Source organism: Leptosomus discolor, chromosome 5 (genome assembly GCF_034619465.1).
Source record: "Leptosomus discolor isolate bLepDis1 chromosome 5, bLepDis1.hap2, whole genome shotgun sequence".
Lineage (NCBI taxonomy): Eukaryota > Metazoa > Chordata > Aves > Leptosomiformes > Leptosomidae > Leptosomus > Leptosomus discolor.
In genome coordinates, this window is record NC_141395.1 from 29,705,802 (window position 1) to 29,732,339 (window position 26,538).

A 26,538-nucleotide genomic window follows, 5' to 3' on the forward strand; every position below is an offset into this window, starting at 1 on the left:
TGGGAAATGTAGGCACTGTACCCGGACAGTTGCACTCTCATCATCTCATACAGGTCTTCCCCAGCTGCCAGGAAAGGTGGACTTGCCTTTCTCACCACATTGAGCACACTGTGCACATACGCATCAATGGCACTATGTACCGTCAAAGTCATTCAACAGAAGCATCACAGGGCCAGTTTCTCGTCATGCATTAATTGTAAAACATAAGATTTCACATGCTGATGTTAGCAAGGAGAAAGGTTGTGACCTCAGATACAAAATTCAACCAGTCCTAAGGCTGGGTTCAAAAGCATGCAAAAACTTGCAAGGTTTTGACTCCAAAGGGTGGAGGTGTTGAAAGAGTAGTGGTTTTTGCAAGTGCCCTCTCAGGAGTCCTTGTCCACACCCCCACCTACTGGGTGACAAAAAGAGAAAAACTACACAAGTTCACCCTTTCTAGGTGATCATGTCATATCCCTGACTGACTGCAGGAAGAGCTGTGTAAGACCTATTGCTTCCAGTTCGAGGACAAATGCAGGGGTCACATCTGAACAGACAAGACCACTACGTCAATGGCTCTCACGCTCTGTGGTTGTGCCTTCACGGGAGCCTTGTTGCCTGCTGGAAGGCCTTGGCTGGGACAGCCCCCCCGACAGCTGTGGCAGAGGCCAGCCTCACAGCAGCACTAGTGCTATGAGCAGCCTCCTGACCACGTTGCTGCAGATTTTGAAATGACTGCACTACTTTCGCTGGCTTTCAAATCACTGGATCACAAGTGAGGTCACTCCTGGCAAGGTGGCTATCCCCAGTAAAAGCACTGGAAAGCCCATTTAAAAAGATCAAAAGCAATGCCTTTTATGTCTTAATATGATTTACACTTCAGACCATGTAACTTTTATGGGTCTGCCTAGTATTTGATGGACGCAGCTCTCTTAACAACCCACACTTTTGTTTGATTTACTGCACTGGTCCAACGTGTTATTTTCTACCTTGCAAGAACAACCCCGTTTCTAGGAATCTGCCTGCATGATAAGATCATGAATTAAATATGCAGTTATCGTAAGAGACCACACATTTTACAGTAAAACTGAGAACGCTGATTACAGCAAGCCCTCTGGAAACAAGAATAATCACATGATAAGACAGTGCTAATGGGAATTTATCATCTCGCATCACATGTGAAGCTTAGAACAAAGCAGCAACGAACTGCACAGCTATTACTGCCAATGAATACCAGCCTAAAAGCTACTGGGGAGTGTGAACAAATGACAGGAGAGTGGGGACCCTGAACAGCCAAACCTAAGCCAATTTGGTATGCTTCAAGAAGCTTACACAGTGGAGCTTATATGCAACATTAGTATTATTCAAAATAACAACCTGACATCTTTCTATACATCCTATTCCCTCTCTACCTATACTTTTCCCTTCAAACTCTTCTTTTATTTGTTCTCACTTTATTTTATCACCAGAAAAGTCCAAGATCATGAATATCTCAAGAGTACATGCAGCTGCATAACTACACGTCTGCATCTACACACATGCTCTCTCATGCACACATTATTCCTAAACCACACATCTCAGATCTGAAATATATTTTTCTCTTTCCCACATGCAAAAGGCAACAAAAACCTACCCACGTTATTTTCTAGTTGAAGCAATTACCACTTGACTAAAATTAACATTTTTAAAGTTGTCTTGGGAAAGTGAGTGCTGAAAACCCAAACTGGCATGCCCACAGTTTTAACATGAACAATACATCTACATCTCTTGGATATCCTAAAATCACTCTGCATCAGGCCCCATAAGACATATAAAACCCCAACAGGTTAATGGTAGATGGTGAACTCCTCTGTTCTATTAAATAATGGGTATATTTGCTGGCCTACCATATTTTTCCACTGCCCTGTTTCATAGCTAGAAGCTTGGACTTTCAGAAGATATTTTTTTTCTTTTCTAAATGAGAATAAAAGGAGATGGTTACATCTTAGGTGGCAGGAGGACAAGATCAGAGAAGCATTGTACAGAAGTACCTGTATGAGTCCTCTGGTGAGCCTTTAAGTGGGAGCTCTTTGTATAAACCTTCCGGCACCCATTAAACTGACAGCGATGAACTCTCTTCTTGTTTTCTGGGGATGCTTCTGCCCCTGTACCTCCTTGTTCACTGTCACTTTGCCCACTTTTTATCGTCCCCGTGGTCGCTGTTGCTACACCTACTTTCATGGAGCTGAGTGAAGTTTTCTTGGCCACCAATTTCAATGTCACCGTGCCATCAACCGCTGAGAGAGTTTGTGAGGTTTTTACAAGGTGGCGGCTAAGCTCCGGAGAGGAAGGGGGTGTTAATGAGGTTACTGCATTGAGTTGGGCCTGGTTGACGGCTGTGTAGCCTTCTGTGGAAGAGCTGGTGGACTGCAAGCTGAGGCATGTCTCAGACAGCAGCTTGTCTCGTGAGAGGATAATGTCCATGTTGGCGCTTTTGTCACACGTACTCGTCTCCACTGGTAAAAGGATGGGGTCCAGCCGTCGGATATTGTCCTCTGCATCTGGGGCTGAGGAGGCATGAAGGAAGCAGTCCAAATCCTCACCAAAGGTCTCAGAAATCTTCCGTGGTTCAGTCTGAAGATATCGCTCCAACTCCAGGCATGTCTGCAGGAGGGGAAGGGAAAGGGAAGGGAGAGAAACCACTGTTAGAGAGAGATTATAGCATAGCTCCCACCTAGGGCAGGAGAACAACGTGGGCCAGAGCCATTCAGAGACAGCACTCATGCACACCAGCACCTTCTCATGAGATGGTCACATTCTGAAAACATGAGGATTTGGCACTTGTTTGATGATCCTCTGAGACAGAGTGTGGAAATATTCACATACAGTAGCAGATATTCTGCTAGAAGTGAAGATATGACAACCAGAAAACATCCACTACGTTTTCATGAAAGTCTGTACATTGTCCCATGGATATCAGGCCCTTCCCAGTTTTAAAAGTAATCTGGCCAAAAGTCACTTCCAAATGAAACTATCCTAATAGCCCCATCGCCTGGCCACATACAAACAAAAAGTCACCTCTCCAAAGAACTGCTTCCTTTTCCTTCACAAACATCAACTTTCACTCCAAATTTAACTCAGCGTAGTTGGCTGGGGCCCAATCTGTTCCTAAAACAGCAAGATTCTGAAGTGTAGCATTTTAAGACAGGGGACAGAGAAAAACTTCCAGTGACACCACAGCTTGCTTAAAGGGCCTGAGAGACGGAAAGATCTAGCAGGAAAAGGGGACCTACTGTCAGTTTTAGAGGGTTTTTGGCACATCTGGTCATATGGGGCTTCCCATGTACAGGACACCAGACTTGCACTCTAACACACACACGCACCTTATTAAAAAATAGGTGAAGCTGCAGTCAAAGAGGCTGCCACATAAAAATGTATTCCTGCATCTCCACAGTGGTGATCATCAGCACAAGGATGAAGTAAACCTCCTACTTGAATGTACCTTATTATGAGGTGCCCTGAGCTAGCCCAAATAAAGCCTCGAGGCACCATCACGCTGCCCAGTGTTCTCCATAACCAACATTATAAACTTTTATTGTTTATAGAAAACCATTTGTTGTAGTTTCAGGAGCTTTTAATGCAGTTTATTAGTGCTATTTTTCATTTCTCACTGCCTGAAATGCTAGCTGGTTTAATACCACCACTGCAATTTTACAGGACTTGGAGAAAGAGACATTCTAACTAGTACTTTAAGAAATATCTAAAAACTACTCCTCAGAGAACACTCCTAGAGATATTAAGAAAGGGATTTTAAGCAAAAATTTTCAGCCTATGGGAGTGGGTGACCCAACTATGTCTCAGCCTCGGGAGTCCAGCATCTGATCAAGAAACAAAAGCTTTGTATGACCGGAGGAGAGACAGAGACTCCTGCCTTCTGGGCACAAAGGTCCCATCAACAGGATTGGAAAGATGCCCCAACTCATAGCTCTCTAGAAGCTGCGAGGTAACTCAAGATTAGTACTTTTGATGTTCCCAGGAAGCAGCACTGCTGGTTTCAGATACAGTGTGGTGGGATGACCTTCACTGTTCACAACAGAACTTGCCAGACAGTTATCTGTTGCTTCTTTTAAAAATAATAGCCGATTATAGACCTGAGCTTGTAGAGATGGACTTGGACGAAAAAAATAGAAAAGCAATACATGCAAGCCAGATGTGCTATACTTTAGCATGTAGGTTATTTTCAGAGGCATGACAATGTATGTAGGATATATCTGCACAGAGGCCTGGAGGTGGGACACTTATCAGTTAGTACTTGCCTTAAGCAACCTTTCTGTTTTCTTTTTGAAGTGCATTTCTGAGACCATGAGGAATGGCTTTATCTGGGGATCTGGTCTCTCCCCAGGTGAGTCCTAACAGGTTTTGGAAGCAGCTTTCCAACATGCCCCACAGTCTTTCAGGAATAACCCGCACCACCAGCAGAAGCGATGCTTTTGAATTCCCTGCATCATGTAATTTTGGCTTTCTGGCCCACTTAGCCTTCACCCAGTGGGACAGAAACATGTTTAGGGGCTTGTTCTTTACAAAGGAAAGAACAAGCATAATCACAAATTAGGGGTGGAAAGGGTGGGGGTTGGAATAAAAATGAGAGAGACAGGGACTCAAGGACATTAAATCTGATGACAGACATAAAATTTCAATTGCTGTGGGATCAGAAAGCTGCACGCTGGCTCTGGGCTGCCCATGGAGGGGAGGCAAGCAGGAGGTGCTGCTCCTTTAAGGCATCACTACCCCACGACAACAATAGAGGGCCTGACAGTTTTTTCCAGCTTCACCATTAATTTTCCATAAAGAGCAGTTTCTCGATGAGCCCTTTTCAGGCAAAGCCTGATGCTTCAGAAACCTGTAATTATTCCTGGCTCCCCCCTCCCGCAGCCATTGCACCTGTGCCATTTCAAGACACCAGCTGGTCATGTCTTGCCTTCTGCCTCTGAAATCCAAAACCAGTGGATCAAGCCCATCTCCCCATAGAGGGGGGAAAAAACCAACTCAAAGAAATAACATAATGCAGTCCCTCCCTCTCTCCTTCCCACCCCCCTCAGCCTCTCCACCAAGTCAATAGTGGGGAAGAGCCTAGCAACGCTGAGCCAGAAAAGCCCTCCACCTAATCTGCATGGCAGACAAAGCCTGGTGAGGGGTTATGGCCACAGCCCTTCCTTTACCCCCCACCAGGGCCATACCTGCTGCTGCATTTGCCAGAGCAGGCAATTGCCAGCAGAAACAAAGCTACTTTCCCCATATGCACTTCCCAGCTTCTGCCAAGTACCTTATGCGACCTTCCCTGTCCCAAATCACCCAGGGAGTGGTGAGGCAGGGTTTTGAAACCAGCCTGCTTTCTTCACTCCTGCCCTGGCAAAACAATTTTTAGGCCAACCAAGCCCAACGCTCATCTTCAGCTCTGACCTGGAGAAACCAGTCAGGCTGAGACCACCAAGGTCCCCACTCCAGCCCGGTGGACCATCAGGAGAGGCAGGAGAGTTCTTTGGTCTCTGTTCCCACAAAGTTATTTGCCAGAAAGCGCATTAAAAACTACCATTTTTTTTTGTGAGAGCAGCAGGATATTGACCACTATCCATAGAGATATGAACCCAAACTGCTGGATTCAGATAATAGCGAACCCCTGTAGATCTCCTGCTTCCACTATCAGCCTGGTAGGAAAATGTTCCAAAGATACCTAAGACAGGAATGAGCTGCTCTTATCCTGCTCTTGTCATAGCTCTGTTGGATGTCCAGCTTCTCCTTAACCACCCATGCAAGAAAAGGAGAGCTTTGTATAATGGATGTAATACCTGTCACATGCAACATTAAGTCTGACTATCCTTTGGTTGCTATGTTGCAGACAACTTGGTGGGTATCAAACTTTCTTACGCAGAGCCTGTAGGATTTACAGCAACAAAGACTTCAAAAATTGCAATGGGAAGAGGAAGACAGCTCCTTTCAGGAGCACAAGAAGATCCGTAAGATTGCTGTTGGCTGTCAAGCTGGTTTTGCAGGCTAGGGATAATAACTGACCCACTACTTCAACCCATCTGCCCTGATTAATGAGGGTCATTCTCCTTGCACTTGCTCCTCCATTTAGCCAGTTAAAAGAAACGATGATTCATGGCTGACAAATAATAGGATCTGACTTTGCGAGACCCCATGTACTTGCAGAAAGACAGCTAGAAAAGGATGTCAGTCTGGCATGTAGACAATCCCAAAAAGGCCTCAGTCTTATTTTTCAGTTTTGGATACAACTGCAAAAAGGCTCACTTTCCCAACAGAGGCACATTTCCATCACCTGCAAGAAATGCTGTGTGTTTCCTGCCTACACACCAGTAACTCATAGCATCCCTTCACTCCCCATATTATACTATCATCTGAGTCCTCTGGGGCACATATAACAGCAGAATACATGCAAACTGAACACCGTGACATTTCCACATGCAGCACAAGATCCTTCAGACCATACAGACAGCCACTGTAGTGCTGTTCTATGCCTGGTAAGGACCTACTTCTTGTTAGTCCTTTCAGAGTTTGCAGTAGTGCTGATCCAGGGAAATTCAGTGTCCAGTATGTCTGTTGACTCAGAAAGGTATGACCTCTAATCTACCTGTATTCTTACCTCTGGATCTCATCTAAATCTCATCTACTGAAAGTAAGGATTATTTACCAAACATGTTGAGTGTGCTCACCACTATGAAATACAACACAAGAGAAACCCACTGTGTGCCTCTGATAGAGACGCGATACATGTGTACCATTTTCAGCAGAGCATAGCACTCACCTAATTCTGCAGCCAGCTGAAATCAAGACAGTTTTGCTACTAACTGCAACAAGACAAACCCCAGATGTTCCAATCCCGCACAGACTTGCAGATACTTGGTTTGGCTAGACAGCCTAAGTTTCAAGGTGCTTGTCAGCAGTCCAGGTTAAAGTGCAACCCAGAACATTCAAAATCCAGGTATGAAGGAGCTGGAGTCACCGCTCATGATGTTGATGTTTGACTTCATTACTCTCCCCCAGAGAGTAACCAGCTGGAAAGCCCTAGCTGGGACCACCACTGTCATCAATGTGCCAAGCCTCAAGGCAGTGCAGGTACTGAATTACCAAATGTCTCTGTCTCCCCACTAGAGAAGGATAGGGGAAAGACATGCCCGTAGGTCAGGGGCCTGTGCAGGGACACAAGTTTGGCATCTGGGTTCAGGTCCAGGCAGCTCTGGAAAGCCTCATTGCAACTGATGACCCAAAATGAAGTCTCAGTTCCCAGGGTATAAATCTAAACTTGCTCCAATGAATTGCAAAGAACTGAATTGGCAGTCATGTTGTGCATACATACAGGCTCTTGAAAAATCACAGGTCACTTCAGAAGCACCTGCTTACACTGCGGAGTCTTTACAGTACTCAAACTCCTAGGCATTTTGCACAGCTAAAGACAGAACAATGTGGCAACAGTAATGTTCTGCCAAGGGTAAAACAAAGCCCAAACACTTACAATGATTGAGGACAGAAAGTCAGGGAAGACACCTTATCAACATGTTCACTGGGTTCCTCTGTTTTATTGATGCTGAAGTATTTTATAACATCTAGATTTTAAATTTTTCTAGTACATCATGGGAAGTTCTTCTCTGGAAGTGCTAGTTACTTCTAAGTGCCATTTTACTGCAGATATAATTGGACATCAAGCACCGATCTTGGAAGTTATCCAAAACCTAATTAAGAAGTTGGATACTTAGATCAGGCTGTGACAGAGAATGAAAATGTCGAATGCAGTTGACAAGCAGGTCTGATCTACCAGCTCTGTTTACAATACTTGAAAGGATTCTCTTTGCAGCATAATTTATATGAGCAAAGCAGAATTATATGTGTAATAGTGAAGGTCAAATTTCAACCTCCATTATGAACCCATTGCTTTCCACTGGCACATAAAAAAGGGGCCTCATCTCTAAATAATTGTGAAAGTCTCAAGACTGCTGCAAAGGAAGACAAAGCATCCTCTACCTGAAGGCAACCCAAAATAGTAATTCTAAGGTCAGTGCCACCACAGTTCATTCAAGCTCAGAGGAAACAGTGGCACCAGGTCCAGTGCCTCGTGTCAGTATTTCATTCTTCAGCAGAACAGTGAAAGCTTTAAGCTACTGTGGCATTTGCAGTGCTGATGCGAGAGACAGATACTGAACTGGATGTTGTGCAGCAGCCCCAAAATTAAGAGGAACAAGAGTTTCAAAACTCACCTGCCTTCCCTGAAATGCCACGCTACTTTTGTCCTTAACCCTAAAACAAGTTTTGAAAGATGCATCTTCTTCCCACTGCCAAAAGCCTTCATTACTTCCTGAACAACAACAAACCACAATACTCTTGCCCATCTATTCCAAGATTGTCATCTGTTCCCACCCAGCTGCCAAAACCTCCAGCTTTTCCTCTTGGCAACCTCTACTGGGCAGTTGCTAGTTGTCAAAAAGCTGCAGCACATCAGAAGCTTAACATTTGGGACAGCATAAAATAAACAGAATTTTAGTATTAAAATAAGTAGTTTTGCAAAATACACATGGGAAAATCGGAAAATCAGTCGAAATGAATGAATAGTAAGAAAAAGTTTCAGGCGACAGCAATCATTTCTACGGCAAAGGATTTAAGACAAAGCTCCTAGTCATGTGCCAGCACATCTTGCCTATGTGCTATACAGTTCATTAAAAAAAAAGACAGCTAAAACCATTTTTCAGGTACAACAATAAGACAATGACAGCTAAGTTGTGGTAAATATCTGCATGCATGTTCTTAATGCCTTGTACATATGAAGCTAACGAAGTTAACTGTATGCTCAACAAACAGGCTTTTGCTAAGAGCAAAAAGCAGGCACACAAATAGTCAGCAAAGATCATCTGATACACAAAGATTTGTTTTCCTGTGGTAACTTCACCATACACCTGAGCCATCAGGCTCTAACACTGGCTGAATGGGTCTCACCAGCCACCAGAGTCTGCAATGGGCAAGCCTGTTAACTCTTGACTACCCTACACAGGACTCAAGCCCTTGTTTGCAAATTTCTTCAATATAATAATGGCCTGTGCTCATTTTCCCCCTTGGTCTCAGCACAAAGAACGAACCTTTAAGGAAATGTATTTAGCGAAACCAGCCCATTCACTGTTATTCATGCACAAAAGCACTCTCAATGAACACTCTCCTACCACGACCCAGATGGCTTTCTCGCTGGATGTTCTCCACAGCATTTTTTTCAGAGCATAAAAGATGCTGAAATCAGAAGCCTCAACCACATTCAGCAAAGATACATTTTAATGTAAAAAGTTATGTGGATTTACTTAAAGGATGGAATTGCTACCTTCATATAAACACAAGCCATTTTCCTGTTGCTCTGGGGCTTGAGGTAACCAGGGTTATCAAATATGTTCATCAGCTTCTAAGGCTCGAAGGATCAAAACCAATTTTGCCATAAATTAGCAATTTTCACCAGCAGAAATGGGTGGTAAAAACAAATGTCTCAAACAGGGGAAAAGTCTGAATCCATAACTGTAACCAAGGAGTCAAAATCAAGATTTGTTCCCAAACTTAGTGATAATGAAATATATCTTATCTAAAAATATTCTTTTAAATGGACAAGCCAAATTTGTTCACTAAAAATCTGTGTATTTGGGCTCTAAGCATAGAGAATTTCAGTGCACTGGCTGTGAGATATTGAACAAAGGACTGCAGCTAAGCGTGGCTGAATTTGATAGGCATCCAGATAAAAAAAAAAAAGGATGAAAGAAATCTGCAAACACTGAACCAGGGCTTTGGAGGGCTTTTGTTGTTTTTTGACTGTTTAATAAAGATAGAAAAAATATCTGCAACCAGTCACAACAATAAAAAATAGCATCAATGTCAGCAAGGGATTTAAGGATAGCCAAATCAAGAATTCAAAAGTGCAGGCAGCCCATTGTGCTAGTATCAAAATATGATAAAACCCACGTGTGCTTGTACACCAGCACATGCCCTGCATACTGCCATGCAGTCCAGACAGCAAGTAGCCATACGATGACCATTGCAGAAATTATATATACGTAATGCCAGTGTTTTTCAAATTTCAAATTTAAAAATCTTTCTGAAGGGATCATTTATTTATATAACAACCTTGGATGGCTTTACGTGAGCTGGCTAATGGCCCTCACTGCAAACTTTTCTCCAGACTTCATCAAGTGTGTATTTAACCTGTTGCTGTCCAGTTTGGAAGCAGCTTTAATTTAGCATTATAAATAGCAAAAAGGCACAATTAGCTCCTTGAATCACTAGTCCTAGATCCCACTGAAATCAAAGGATCAAGTTCAAAGCATGCCCTAGAGTGTGGTAAACTTCTCACAGGAAATGGATATGCAAGAGCAAATGCTGACGGCTGTGGAATGTACAAAGCAGAGCAATATTTTAGGTCTCGATCCTCAATTAACATTCATCCTTACAAAGTAATGCAATGGGGTTACACAGCAGAATTGGATTCCTTGTAATTACTCTGCATAGGATCATGAATGAAAAAATGTACTCTTTAGAGATGTTTCATTAACATCCAGAGATAGTTTAACATTTCCTCCTCAGCAGCTGACACAAATGTATACAGCAGTTGTGTTCGCGCAATCTCAGGCAACAGCACATTCGTAAGCACAATTCTTCACAATTAGCTTATTAAACCAAACCTGGAGAAGAGATGTGATCAATACACTCAATATATGGTGCGTTTCATAAGAGTCCTGGGTTGTGAGTCATCTCTTCTGCTCTGACCTAAAAACATATTAAACAAGAGGATGCATAACACTGAATTCCTAACCCAAAAATGTACGATTCCTCATCTTGACTTTGTGCGATCAACATTTTTGCACTGGGACTACTGTATCTACCCTGTACATGATGCCCATACATTATCACATCTCATGGCTCAAAAAACCTTTTGTATGTTCCCTTTTGTATTATTTTTGGCTCTGGGGAGGAAGAGGTGGGGACCTGTCTGGGAAACAGGAAGCAAGAGGAAGGAGGGGAATGTGTTGTAGAGTAAGGGCAGAACAAAAAAGAATAAAAAAGCATTTATACCATCTCTAAACGATAATAAATATATAGGACCAAAGCCTGCCTCCAGCCACGTAGGGAGCAGTGGGCTCTTTGGCTGAAGTTTAAACTTTAATGTGAGCACAGTAACTGTCCAAGCGCATTTACAAAGAGCCATTTGCTGCTTTTTTCTTTGGGTTTGGTTTGGTTTTTTTTTTTTAATCATTTGGGCAATTTGTTATCTTGCAAGAACAAGAAGATGCATGTGCTACTGTGATAAATATGCCAGTCTGGGCAAGGAAAAGAAAAGATAACAGACTTGAGTTTCACCATTGCACTGAGAGAAAAATGCAGACTAGAAACAAAGCAATGGGAAGCACAACCGGATTCTCAGCTGGGGTAAATCAGCACAGAGCAGCCCTGATTTCATGGTTCCTGTTTACATCAGCTGAGGACCTTGCCAACACTCAAACTCCATGAAATTCTGCTTTTGATTAGCACCATTTAACTCTGTGGCTTACGTGAAACAGAATTTGACATGTTCTTTGACAGCTGGAGATGGTTAATTTATATTACAAATCTCGTCTACTTTATTAGGAACAATGTGACCCAAATGGAAAAATGGGAAGAATTTAAAAACACCACCAATTTCAGACATGCTGATACTTGGGAGTTGTTTCTTTCTTTTTTTTTTTTTTTTTCCTTTTTAAATTTGGGCAGTCTATATGGAAGTATTCACAAACTGGTCTCTGCCACTTCTAGGCCAGAGTTTTCATCATCTATGCACAGAAACAACAGCCTTCATGCTTGAATGTCCCACTGCAGGTAAACTTGCCTCTCACTCAAAAGCCAGGTGCCCTCCAAAGGATGCTCCTTTACAGCCAAGGGTGTTTTTCCATTGCTTTGCTTTTCTACACTGCTCTGCCAAGGTACTTGTTCCAAAACTCTAGCCACCAGGGATTTTGATCATCCTCAAATCTCACAGGCAGTGCACTTGGGCTGCTATACACCCTGATAAAAGCAGCACAGTCCTCTTTAAAACCAATTTGCTAGAGCACATCGGTAAAGCACCTGCCAGTATTGGCCCAACCACTCAGCAGCAACCCAGGCATCTGCCCACAAGCATTTGAGGAGACCTGTATCCTCAAAATGCATTAGATCAAAAAATAAGAAGATCCGGCAAGGTCTTTTGTGGATATCATTAGCAACTTAAGGTCTGCTGTCAGAACTGGATGAAGCACTGCTCACTCCTCATGAAAGGATCATGAGATCAGCCTCATGTCAGCATGGTTTCCAGCAGGCTGTACGCCTACAGCCTGCAGCATGGCACAGGAAACCGGGAGATCCCATTAAGAGCCCTGCCATTTATTGACTTGAGAAAGCTCGGCAGGTCAGCTCACCAGCTGCTCAGAGTCAGCACACCTCTGTGAGCCAATTTACACAACCATGGCTCTCGCGCTGGCTCACTGTCTTCGGTCTGTTGACTGTGGACACCCACCCAGTTGTTACGGATTTTAATATGCTGCAATATGAAAGTGCTATTTCAGGACAAAGTTATTAATAGCAAAGCAGTCAGAAAATAGCCTAGAAGGAATGCAATGTTTTGGTATTCCTGGAAGATACGATGACTTCCCAGCATCCAAGCAGCCACCATGGTTAATTCAAGATGTTCCTGTGCACAAGACTGTCTTTTGTCAGAAGAGCTAACTATATGATAAATCTTCATGATACGCCTTCATAGAAATGCCCTGCATGGGTACCTGCAGACTCCCAAGTCTGCAGACTACAAGGCAGAAAGGCCCAAAGGGTCTTTGTTACTCTAAGCAGGCTGGTGAAAAGAAAGGGCTGGGCGCTGTGATAAGGCATCATCAGAAACAGCAGCCAGGAGAAGCTCTACTCTTCCTGAAGGAGGTGGAGGATGGTATCAAACCTTTTTGAGCCCTGCTCAGAAACCTGTCTGACTCCAGGACCTCAGAGAGGCTCTTCTTTTCAGCCTCTCTTCCCCTACAAGCACCCTCTCCTTTCCTTGTTTCTTCACACTACATCTCGTCAGCAACACTCTTTACTTGGGCAGGAGCCTCGCAGTCAAGGCAAGTCACTGTTCCTTTTCATGCTCTCTTTTAAATCTTCTGTTTCTCCTGGCAAAATATCCCTGGAAACATATTGGAGAACACTGTGCAAAACTACTAGACCCTGCCTCAAGTTTATCTGGCACCTTTCCCCCTGAAATTAATTGGGAGGGCTACCAAATTAATTCCAGGTACATCACCGAACACAACACTCAGCACCACCGTGCGGAGAGGATACCAGACAAAGGCATCTCTCCACTGGCAAGGCTTTTAGCATCGCTTCTGCCTGCACCCGTGCTGCTGAGAGGCTCTCCATGAGGCCTTCGGCTTTCTGGCCTCATCCCTAAGTATCCTCCTTGAGCAAACTGAGACGAAAAGGCCCAAATGATGGTGGCAGGAATTGGAAGATGTCACATTCACGGCACTAGAGCCTTACCCATTACACTACTGTAGACAGCTTCAGCTCACTACTGAACATGCACTGCAGGGAACAGCAGTCCCTCACCACTCTCCAGAAAGGAAACAAACAAAACCCACTTACCAAAAAGGAAAAGAGGAAACATATTGTAGTCATTATAATCCCAACAGTGGACATGTTATCTGGCATATTTCCAACTCAGCCATTTAAAAAATGTAGTTCGTTTACCTTAAGTGTCCCATTTTCCCCGATTTCCCTTTTCCACTCTATTTAAACCTATATAGCACCTCCCGAGACAAGCCTGCCTTTGTGGGTTGGCTGTACACCACTCCTTCCCTCTATTGTCTTTCCAAGATAGGATGGAAGTTTCCAATGTCATGGCTCGGAAGACTGCAGCTAGGCTTTCTTGGCTTGGTTTGTGGGAAGGGGAAGAGCGGGAAATGAGGAAGGACAGCCTCTCCCACTGCAGAAGGGGGGTCCTCTTCCTCACAGTACAACCAGTCCTCCCTGGCACTTTGTTTATCATCTATATTGCCTAACTAAAGCTGTTTTTAGTAGCCCTCAAAGGCAGAGTCTCTTGCCAGCTATTGTAACCCCAAACCGTTCAAACCTCTGTCACCGTGCTTTGGTACAATCCCTGCAATAGCTAAACACAAACATTATGTTCCCCCAAGTACAAATTACAATTTTCAGGAGCTGCAATTTTATTTTGGTTATAAACACACAAAGGTAACCTTTATGCTGGGAGAGGAGGAGCCATGCGAGAGACCACAGGCTGAGTCTCTGCTTTGCAGGGAACATTCCTGGGAGCACTTTGCTGCTTCACCTCCAGCCAGCTCTGCTTCCCGAGCAGTTGCACTTCCCAAGTAGTTGTGCTTCTCAAGCGGTTGCATATCAGAGCTGAAGCGAGAGCCAAAATGCCTTGTGGTGGCCGGGGCTGCTGGAGGGATCTGCTTCAGATCCAGCAGTCTGACTGGGCCTCGGAAAGGGAGAGAAATGCACTCAAACTGTGCTTCTTTAGCTATAGCTGGCACTATTGGCAGCCTACACATTCAGGACACAATTTTCCAGGCATGACTCGCGACTTGGTTGCCACCCTGAGCCCCTGCAGAACACATTGCAGCACTTCTGAGCACGTGGACGTTGCTCAGAGCACCCCAGAGGTGCTCCCACTATCACCAGAGCAATGTTCAGGAGTCTTCCTCCATTTCAAATGTCTCTAACCCTTCCCTGCTCTGCAGATGTCCCATCACTAACCAGCACTGAGCTTGCGATACCTGTCAAAGAAGCATGATGTCAAATTGCCCCTGCAAGCCCCCGAGTGCCCCATGGCAATTCAGTCCTCATGTCAAGCCTGCTAATGTGTCCCACCATGAGTAATGGTGCCTTCCTGGAAGCAAAAACTGCATTAAAAGTCTTCTTTACATGTGAGCTAAGAGCTTGCTTTGCCTCATACCATTTTTACTCATAAATATAATATCAAGGTGATCGTGTTCTTCTCAGACTACTCAGAGTGTGCTGTAAGTAAAACCTGCAATTGGCAATTTATCAGATGGAAAAATAAAGCCACATTTGGTTTCTCCCTACACTTAAAAATGACCACGTGCAGTCTCTGAAGCAGACTGGTCTTTTTAACAAGGTCATGAATATCAGCCGGGGGGGAACAAAACCACCCTGTCATGTTTTTCCTTCTACACTGCTTTCTTGTCGATGTTTTGCTCACTTTCTAAGCAAAGAGGAAGCCTCTCCTGTTCCCGTCACCCTGTGTTTATCCACATACCAGCAGCCAGCGGCTGCTCCTCCAGACGCTCTCCAAGGGCAAACAACTGGATCTCACTGCAACGCATTTTTGAACTTGAGACACATCCAGCTCTGAGTGGGAGTGAGGTTGGAGCCCTGACAGCAGAAATGATAGAGGCAGTGGATGGTGGGATACCATGAAATCTTTTGAAAGTGTCGCTCCTGAAGGCTAAGACAAAAAGCATAATACACCCTTCACCTAGTGAAAGGACTGGAAAATGCACTTTAGGAGGGACAGCCTTAGGAGTCAGAATAAATCCTCCCAGATGTCCCTGGTGACAAAGCAGCCCAATTTGATCAATACAGCAGCATTATTAACACTGCGCTACCTTACATGAGGATAGTCATATGTTCTTGCCTCTGCTGAGTGTGGGGGAAGGGGTGCAAACTCCTACAGCAATTCACAGGGGAGACATCTATCATTAGGACTGCACACAGAATCTCTTACCCATTTCCATGCAAGCTGCTTTTTTGGGAGAGCTCTGCTTCATTAGTATTGATCAAGCTCAGGCAAAATCCCAGAAATAGTATGTGCTTTCTCGAAAACAAATTTTGTTTTTAACGACAGGATCCCTCTTCAGGCTTTTTTCTGCAGCCATGAAGACCCTTCCTTTCGGGGGCTGGCTACAGACACATAAATGTAGGTGGTTAACAACAGAAGGTAGGAATTTATGATTAGCAAATTTTGTAAAATTATTATGAGGACTAAAGGGTAGAGTTAAGTGCATTTGGATTCAAGCAGAAATAATGGTTATAAAAGGGTATATCTTGCTGCCACTCCTGAGCCCCAGACAGAGACGTGGCCTTTCTGTGTTTGGCTCTTGATAAACAGTTACAGACAATCCTGGTAACTCAGGAATTGGCAAGAGAATGGAAGGGGAAGAAAAACAGTCCTAGCTGATCACCTGCTTAACCATGGCCAGCAAATCTCAGGATTTTGTAAAAACTAAGTCCTGTGTGTGCCTCGTGACAAGTTTGAAGAAGGCTAAATAGGTACCACCCCTATGCCAGGTGACTCAGTGTGGGAGAAAACATTGCAGAGAAGCTGAAGGCTGAGTAGTAAATACTGACCACATGGGAGGAAGGACTGACTGTAACAACAAACACAAGACGAGCAAATGGCCTTTAAAACCATGAGAAAGACCTTCTTACCCACAAAGAGAGGTGTGTCATCCATTGCTGGAAAGAAAAACTACCACAGAAACGCTGCATCGGCATCAGCCATCTTTCTCCAGCACTCAGCTGGGACAACACACCATCAAAAACAGGGAAAATGACAGACTCGCTCCCCCTCCATAGGGAAGAAATCCTGCCATGAATCCCCTCTGCCACCTCTCCACCAAAAAACACGGAGAATATCAAAGCCAAACCCTGCACCAGGGAAGTGAAATGCTGAGTTTGAGCACACCAGCCTACCTACACACTGTCTCTGCTAAGCGTTTCTCACCAGAGAAGTGTGGTACTGCTCCAGAGCTGCTGGCACAAAGTCCTCGCAGAAAGGGGTGATGCAAAAGTGTCTAGACAGACTAAAATTAAAAAGAACAAATTATATGACACTGCCCACTCTCTGCAAACCAGGGCCAGATCCTCAGAGGAAGGAGTAAATCACTAACGCCATAATTGTAGCTAGTGGAGTCATCTTAATTTACACTAAGCAAGGATCTGGCCCAGAAAAATATTCCCGTCGAGTTTGCAGCCAAAAATTCCTCTGCTAGACCACATTCCACCAGTTAAAATGCCAAGGAAGACAATTGCAGAAAGAATTTAATTAAAATGGAGATCAGGGAGCTGGTATCCTTTTCAAGCTCTGCTCTTGACTTCCTCTCTCCAACAACTGAGCGCTTGGGTGTCCCAATTTCCCAGCCTGTAAAATGGGCATGCTACAGCTTCCCTGCTCTCTAAGACAATGGCTGTGAAGCATCTTACCTGTTCAAAGCCCAACCATCAAATCAAGCAGATATCTGAATGCTCTAAACCTCTGAGTCCTGGGTGAAAGGGTATGTATTTTTCTCTGCTGAAAAAGCTCTGTCATTGCCCTTGGAAATTTGAGCTACAAAAAGGCAACTTGCAAGTTTTGCTTCCAAGACTGTAGGTGTCAGGTCCTCTGACTTATTGGGGTACTGCTAAGGATTTTTACTGCTCCAGACTGCACAAATTTGCCAGCACAGTCCCTGGTACCGCAATAGATGTAGGCACAGAGTGTACTGCTTTCCCACATTTTATTTCTGAACTTTGACTTTGGTACTGATTAATATCTGGATAGACAGTGGATTTTCTGCATACCCCTCTGTTTTCAACTCTTCCACGAAGTCATTAGATAGAACAATACACCCAGGATGTAGACCAGTGCAATCACACCATCAAGTTATAAGGATGGTGCCATGTGGCGTCTCATTGTAGCAGGTCATTTCTTTGCTTTCACTCCTTAATTTCTGTTAAAACATTTGGCTTTTTACATGCTGGTCTGCAGGATCATTAGCAACAGGACGTGGTTTAGGACCTGTTTTTTTACAGTCCCTGTGTTCCACACAAAAACCCCTCACAGATACCCACAGCTTAAGGGCTTGTTGAATAAAGGGGAGAAAGATGACAGTTCCTGTGAGAAGCTTTCACAGAGGCAGAACCAAGCAAAAACCAGCAGAGCCCCACTGCCTGCAGTCAGCTGTGCACCCCACTGCTATTTGGCAAGGCCCCACTGTTTTATTATAAGCCTGGCAGACCCTGCATGGGGCGAGCAGCTTTCCTCTTGCACAGGAAGGAAAGAGAATCACCCATCTTCCGAAACACCAGGGAAATATTTCTTTGCTGTGCGAGCAACTCAAGCTGACTCAAAGGAGTGGAGATGGTTAAAAGCAGCACAGTGGACAAACACAGCAGAAAGGTCTAGAGCTCAAACCAAAGAGTGTCTTGCAGTCCAGAGCAGTTAAGACTCTCCCCAGCTCAGGCAGGCTCCTTTGCCTTAAGCTAATGGCTTTGGTAAATCCTCCTTTAAGGTGGCGGGGCCAGGGTGGCAGGGAGCCACCCTGCTCAAGGACACCACAGCCAGCCACCCCGTGGGTGGTGGCAGAGTGGGGGACCCTCCAGAAGGACAGTGGTGGGACCCTGCCACTGACCCCGCAGCGTTTCGGGCAAGCCTGCTCCCTGCCCATGTTGGAGCAGCTCCCTTTGCTGAAGAGAAGGGCAGAAGTGCGCTGGGTGGGCACCAAAATTCAAGTGGCCTTTACTCTTTACAATGCTCTAGGTTAAAGACCCACCTCACATCCATCAACCACAAAACCAATGGTCTTCAACTAACTAACTAACCAGCATGCAGATACTGTTTCCTGGACAAAGGGCAGCAACTCAGAGCAACCCTGCTCTTCCTGATGCTAATACCACCATGTGATTTTCAACTCCATAGTTGTGTTTGTGTTTTTAGGCTCTTCAAAATGGCGAGATCTTCCATGACTCACTGTCAATAGCCAGTACTTGGAACCAGCTACCATCAAGTCAAGTCATCCGTACCCATTTGACTTCATCCCATTTAAAGTCTGATCTGTTTCATTAAACAAACAAACAAAAATTTGGCATAATTTTTTTGTTTCCGTTTACTCTGATGGATCGCAGCCCTCACTATAAAAACATGCTTAATAAAAACAAATCAGAAAGCTAAGAAAACTGATAAAAAAGTTTCATTGTGAAGAAAAGCAGGGAAAAGGGCTTAAAGAGGAAATGCTAAATTTTTTTGTGATGCCAGCAGAGAGAGGCAGTATATAAAGAAAACCACTCAGGGGCAGGAAACAAATCCTTGAGATTGAATTTGGAAAAAAGACAAATTAATGCATTTATGGAAGAAACAGCAACACAACATGCACACACTCAATACAAAGCAGAGATCCAGCAAGGCTGAAAAGAAACCTAGAACAGATAAGACACAGAGAAGACCAATATAGCTTCGAGGACACATTCTTAGCATCTGATATATAGGAAAATTGGAAGGAACACAGAGATGGAAAGTATGACAAAATTGAAAGGGACATGCACATTTATTACTATTTATCACATCTGTTCCACAGTCAGTGTTATAATCTCCAGTCAAAGAGCAGGGGTCTCATTTCACATTTAGATAAAAATCCTTGAAAGAGTTAATATAGATAAAGATGGGGAAAAGAGTCACAGACTGTGCAGCTATGAACAGGGTGAACACAAACAAAGCACTGGACTTGCTCATGGAGAAGAGAGAGAATATGGGAGGAGGAGGAATTAAACTCAGGTAGGAGAGAGAACAGCCTGTTAGACATTCCTCCTCTAAATTAGGTTTTAGCACATGCTTCCAAGGAAAGTAGGGCCTCACACTAGGTGGATTTCAAATGAGACTGGAAAGCACCACCAAGTTACACAATAAGAAATGGCACCTGGGCAGAAGAATGTAATGATCTAACAGGGCTAATTTCTCAGCTTACTTCTTTCTGGACCAGATCTGCTTATATACAGAGTTTATCATTACTGGATGAAGGCAGTGACTGAAAATGCCTTTTCATCATGTACACCCAGCTCCTGAACCTCATTTGCTTTCAAAATTAGCGAGTAAGACCCCCTTGTTGAACACAAAGTCTTCCCTGACCCTTCTCTATCCTTAGAGGCCAAGCAGCAGCAGAATGTGGCCCCACACCCTCTCTGTGACGTGATGTGATGTGACATGACATGGACTCGGTTTTGATTCCAGTCAACGCAGGAGGAAGCCCTCACCTCCTCAAGCCTGGTCTCTCCTCTGAGACACATTTCCAATCTGACGCACAGTACTCGTGTGATGGATTCTCGAAATGAAACATGACTGGCTGCCCATATGTACACACACAGGGACCCTTCATGACTCACTTTTACACTACAGCTTTTTGACATCATTAAAACAGACCAAAAACGTCTCAAAGAGGACTTACCTACAGAAGCAGATTTTAAGGTCAAAAAGGGCCATTCTGATAATTTAGTCTGACCCCTGGACGACAAAGCCCACTGAATTACATAAAGGGCTCCTTTAGATGCTCATTTACACCTACTTTCAGCAGTTTCCATTGCTGCATATGAAAGCCTGAGGGTAAATCAGAATGGATCCTTCCTTCTTCCCATGCGCTGAGACTGTTCAGAAACCTCTCTCATCTGTCTTCATTTCACAGATGGGTATTACTGTCCTGGGGGAAGCAATGCCCACACCAGACATCATCCTACCTTGCAGTGTTCGGGAGAGCACATTTAGCACTTAGAAACATCTTCTCATTGGCTCCCACGCCCACATTTTCTTCATTTGAAAAACCAAAGAAAACAAATCATGCTACATCTCTTGTTTTATAGAGGGCAGCTCAGGACCTCCCACTCTTTCATGGAAAGAAAATTTCTTTCCGGTAGAGTTTCCATTATTTATTAGCTGAAGGTGGGAGGAGAAATGGTATTTATAAGATGCCTAAGGCCATGCTCACTAGAAAACAGAATAAGTCAGTATAGCTAGAGCACAACTTAGTGGCCTATTGTGCAACATTTTAAAAAATGTACTCTCTCATTATGGCACTTGAGAATATCTCCTCCCCCTGATACCAGTGGAAATACATTCATGAGAGCCATAAAGCAGCAATATTGTTTTAATCAAATCATTAAAATGGGTGTGCTGTTTTCTGCCCACATCCTGATATTTATTCCACAACCTGACAAGACCTGGGATTTGTATAGACCATTCTCCTGCAAGGTGTCAAGTGGCTTTGTGGACACTGGGCCACTGTAAATCCACATATCGCCACTGTGACTTTGGCAGATCTGCATCAATTTGCATCAGCCCAGGATCTGACTCACTGACTGATCTGAAATCCCCAACGGGATGTGGGTACTACTCTTCCTATTTACTACTCTTCCCAAAGAGAAAAAGCATTCAAAACTGAATGTCAAAGGTTTCCTTGACCTTTTCCACTTAAACATAAAGAAATGGAAAGGAGACAGAAATTCCCATCTTATACCACAGTGCAACAACATCTGACCAGAGATGCAGCTTGCTCAAACAAAACACTGTCTGAATTACAAGGCCTTGCAGCTGATATAACTCTCACTGTATGAAGACAACCCATGTGTGACAGTCCCAGTGAGGAGGAGTCGTCAACTTAGGGCATCCACACTGTGTCCAGCTCAACAGGCACTCAAGACTTGGAAGATGAGTATTCAACATTTTCTAAAAGTCACATGCACTGGAAGTATTTGGGAGTAAGAAACCACCCACACCTTGCTTCCCTTGCTCTCCCTCAAATGTATTCTTCAAAGAAATGCAACGTGAATTTCTCATGTCAGAAAAAAAAAATCCCAATGCAGCCTTTGTAGGGCTTTGTGCACCTACTGGTATTCTTCCCAACACTGAGAAACTATGCTGGAAAGTCAACTGTTTACCAAGTCCTTCAAACCAGAAAGTAACTCTGCATTGGCATCCTTCTGTTGTCCATCAAACAACTGGGGCTTATTCATGTTTTTAAAAACCACCAAAGCTCAGAAAGCCCAAGACGAGCTAGGCACACTCAGGAAAGAATATTTAAACTAGGTACCTTGAAAGTCATTTGCCAACATCCAAGAAACATTAATAAAGGAGACACTCTCAGAAAACACAAAACTGTCTTGAGTGAACAAAAAATCAGGGCTGCCTGAAGAGAGAGCATGAGTTTTGCAGCTAACTCAGAAGCACAGCGTGATGCCATAGGACCAGGCTTTCCTGGAGCCATGCAGAGCAGAGCATGAGCAGAGCACGGCCCCTGCATTACCTTCTTTAACCCCCAGTTCCTGAGGCACTCATTCATGGAAACATCTTCATCCAGGGAAGCACTGGAGACAGAGACTTCAGCGTGTCTAGAAGGTTTAATCCTGTAATCAATGGAGGAAGCAGCAAAGCTCCTCCTGACCTTAACTGTACAATCAAACACCAAAAGACTCATTCCCTCTGGAAAAAAACCTCATGGATTAAACCAGGTCCTTCCATTTTCAAACACTGTATACAACAATCTTTCTTTTCACTTTAAAAACACAGGAGAACCAAGGCATGTGCCAACTACAGAAGTCCACACTGTTTACCTACAGTAGATAGTAGGAAACTACCCCAGGTGACATCCACATAGCCTGAAATTCTCAAACCTGCAAGAGAAGTGCCTTACAAGCTCTTTCACTCAGTCACATCAGCACTTACAGCACTCTGCCTCTTCTTCCACGATACTGGAAACCTCCAAAACTGTAAGTGCTTCCTTCCCCTGGTCTGACCAGACAGAAACACCCCTTACTCTCTCTATTTTACTGCAATTCCCACCGCTGTTTCATGTGTTTCTTAAAGCCCCAACTCTCTGAGTCTTATGGTTACACCAGAACTACCTTTCTCAGCACCAAAACCAAGCTCCTGGTTTCCTTGATTGTGCAGGAAAGCCTGCAAACATGACTTTACACTACCCCAAAAGATCAGAAGCCAAAAACAAACAGAAGGAACATGCACCTTGCTAAGAACCTGATGTACAGCAACCTTCAGATGTTCACAACCACTGTGAGGTGCTGGCACGGCTCACGAACAGCTGCGGGAGGGCTGTGACACCACCAGAGCGAACTGGGACAGCAGCATCAGATGGAGACAGAAAAGAGCTATTTTGCCCAAACTGGCTGTATTCTCAAATCAGTCAGTCCAGTGTCCTTTGCTTCTCCCTTATTATTTTAAAACGCGGAAGGAGACACTGAAGTTCATCCCCATCTGATCTAGTCACTAATGAAGGAGGTTTCTTCTCACTGGCACCAATTTTTGACTGAGCAGCAAATGCAGCCTCTCCACTGTCTGCATGTCAGAAACAAAGCCACTTCTGGCCTGATGCTTTCCATATGAAACACCAGCTCACATCTTTCTTCTCCCCTTTCCCTTCCTCCTTTCCATACTTTATTACTCACACGGCAGCTGTAGTAGCTTGCAGATGAGTGGAATGTTTTCTTCACAGCAGCATAAATTTTCCAGGATGACAGGGGAGGCCAAAAGAAAGAAAACAGGCTGCCCAGAGAGGTTGTGGAGCCTCCTTCTCTGGAGACATTCAAAACCCGCCTGGACACGTTCCTGTGTGATCTACTCTAGGTGGTCCTGCTCTGGCAGGGCGGTTGGACTAGATCTTTCGAGGTCCCTTCCAACCCCTAATATTCTGTGAATCTGCGAAAAAAAAAATGAAGCCCCAAACCAGGATTATTTAGTGCTTTTCACCAGCTCGAAGCAGGCAGCAAGCTCTGCAGGGCTGGCACCCTTCAAACTGCTGTTCAGCCACAGGAAAAGAACAAAGCCCCCCTGAGCCTCTCACCTCACCCTGCACCCTGGGATGTGGGGCACCTCAGATCCAACAGTAAGCCAGGGGTGCCAAGGGAGGGTGAGTGCACTGACTCCTCACCAAATAACTGGCCCAGCACCTCGCCAGCAGCAGCTGGGCAGAGGAGAGAGGAGAGTGACCAGCAGTTGCAACGAGCTGAGGAAAACGTGCAATTGCACTGCTCTTGCGCATCTTGTGCATCAACATGCCTTGCAAGACCCTCACCCAGAGGCAGGGAGAGCAGGCACCCAGGTTAGAGACCAGACGTATCCAGACATTGCTTATGGCATCACGTAGGGTTGTGGCTGCAGTTCTTGAAAGATGCAAGAGAGTCACAGGACACAGAGTCTGGATACCTTTTACTAGCCAAATTGCTAATAGCTGGGGAAAATTAATCAAGTTTCAGGGGCACAAGGCCTTAAACGGAAGGCTAAAACTGACAACCAAGCTGAAGATGTCAGCCAGACCAAGTCTCTCACACCGAAAACAGGGCCAGATCCTCAGGAAAGCTTCTAGAAAGTAGAACTGGTTGAAACATTTTTACCAAACGTTCCCAAAAAAAATTACATTTTTGTCCAATCTAAAGTGTCTTATTGGAACAGATTGGTTTTGGAGCCACCATGTCATTCACTGAAATTTCACACATCCAAGATGTAATCTGGAAGGGCAGACCTGAATCAAGCAAAGCAGCGACTCAAATCTGGGACTCTAACATCACACCTAAGTGCTGTGATGTGGCCAATGTCCATTTTGGGGGTAAAAATCAAGCAGACAGGAGCACCTCTCAACTCTATTCCACCCACTGAACATTTTTCACTGTGGCCTTTGCTCGCTGGAACCTTTGTTTTCCATCCAGCCCTAGTGGAGAATAAAGGCAGGCGATTAAAGGCAGTCCCCTACTTCACCCCCACCCGCACAAAGCAATTCAGCATAATGCTGATTTCCCTCCTGGGCTGGACTGAAGACAAGTCAGCAGAAATTGCAAATGTTTACAAAACCAAGAATTGTCCTTATGCCTGAAAGTGAACTTTGCCCACTCGAGAGTCAGGATTAAAACCAAATGCCTAACAGCATAGTAGCCTATTAGTAGCGAAAGCATTTTTTAAATCTAATTTACTTGTCATACCACATGCATTTTTCCTCACCGTACAATCCAAACAAACAGCCATTTTCACTTTGATTTCCAGTCACTTCAGTTGCACGGGAAGAATGCTGCAGCGCAAGAGCTGCAAAGGCAGCAGGTGGGCAAGATGATCCTGTCTAAAAAACACAAACCCTGCTTCCAGGGCTTTTTTAATTATATAGATGGAGATACTTCCATTGATTGCAGTTGCTGTCAGAACATGTTGGTTTACAAAGGTGCATCATGGTCAAACGTTGACCCTGTGCCAGCGTCCCTTTAAAACTGACCTTGGGAGGCTGCAGGTTTAAGGGCAAGATTTGTAAATCAGGACACTGATCGGAATGTCTCAGAAGAGCCTCTGACACACCAGCATCCTTCTCCTTCTCATCCTTCCCCATCAATCACACCGTCCTCCAAGCTCGCCTGTGTCATTGCCTACTTCTCTGTCCCTTGCAGAGCAGGAGCTGTTGACCCCCCATGTATGATTTAAACCCCAGCTTTGCACTCGGGTCCACAATGCTGGGAAATAACCAAGAGGATTAGGACATGTGAGAATGGTCTATAAGCACCATGTTCAAAACCATTATGACACTTAAATAAGTATGCCTGCTGGACCTTCAGCAAGCATTAATATGCAGTCTGTGTGTAAATGACTCAGACTCTTTAATGTATGTTGTAAAATACACCACATGCATCTTAATAGTTCTCCAAACAATAACACATATAATGAATACACAGTTGCACTGAGTGGAAATGCCCTGGATTGGAAAGGACCATTCATGTGTAAGAACAGCGAGAGGATGGGTACCTGCTATAAAAGGATTAAGAGCAACAGAGCAGCTTAATATATCAGAGATGATACATTAAATCTTTTAAATAAAAAAAAAAATCCCATGCTTTCCTGCCTGACCTTCCTATGCCCAACTCCAACACCTTTTAAAAACCTAGAGAAGGAGTCAGGTAAGTGCCATGCATAGGTTGTCTCAAAGACAACACAGACCTCTGGGAAAGGGGATTTAAGCTTACCTTTCGGATCCTTATCTTCATTTTTTCAGAGAGGCAATGCCACACCCCACCAAGGGCTCCCTGCACAGGAGCTGTCCTGCACTTTCAGCACCTGCTGGCTGGTGTGGCAGGATTTGGGCCGGCAGCTTCAGAGGGGCTAGTTGCCTGTCTCCCCATAGCCCAATGCAACCCTCTCCTGCCCCAGCCGCTGCACGGGAGCACGGTAAACCCATAAGATGAATCCTTGCAGCAGCCCTATGAGAACAGAAGAGCTGCCAACTCATCTTGTAACTGAAGAACTGAGAAGCAAAGGTTTGGTGTCCCGATTAAATCCAAGATGTCTAACCATCTTTGAGCATAAAGGCTGAAACAATCTCTTCTAAGAAGGGAAATGAGACATGAACCCTGCTCTCACAGGCAGCCTAACAACCTGAACAACCAGGCAGCCTTCCTCACTAGCTGCTGCCAGGGCAGGGATGGCAAATACAGACTGGTGAACGCAGACACATGCGAGTTTTTTCTGATGTACACACCTATCTCTGTACTGACAGCTCTCAAAATGCCACAACAATGGCATTTTCTTAATGCTGCTGGAATCAAGTAAGTGTTGGAAGTCCCAGGGTTTTTATTTTTGAGAATAAAAGACACATTTTCAGTGTCTCAGAAGCAAGGAAACTAAAAAGAACATCAAATTAAAAAATAAAAATTCTGTGACTTTAAAGACAATCTCAGTGTCTTGGGAACCAGATAACGATTTTTAATTCAAAGTGGCAATGC

At 44.4% G+C, this 26,538-nt stretch overlaps 1 protein-coding gene across 1 annotated transcript in view; it reads right to left on the reverse strand.

Annotated features, from left to right (window-relative positions):
- Positions 1-26,538, reverse strand: part of KLF7 (KLF transcription factor 7) — a 55,797-nt gene that overhangs the window by 22,739 nt on the left and 6,520 nt on the right. Inside the window, exon 2 of the mRNA XM_009955769.2 lies at positions 2,010-2,622. Within this exon, the coding sequence (XP_009954071.1) occupies positions 2,010-2,622 (613 nt within the window). The remainder of the gene's footprint in view (positions 1-2,009; positions 2,623-26,538) is intronic.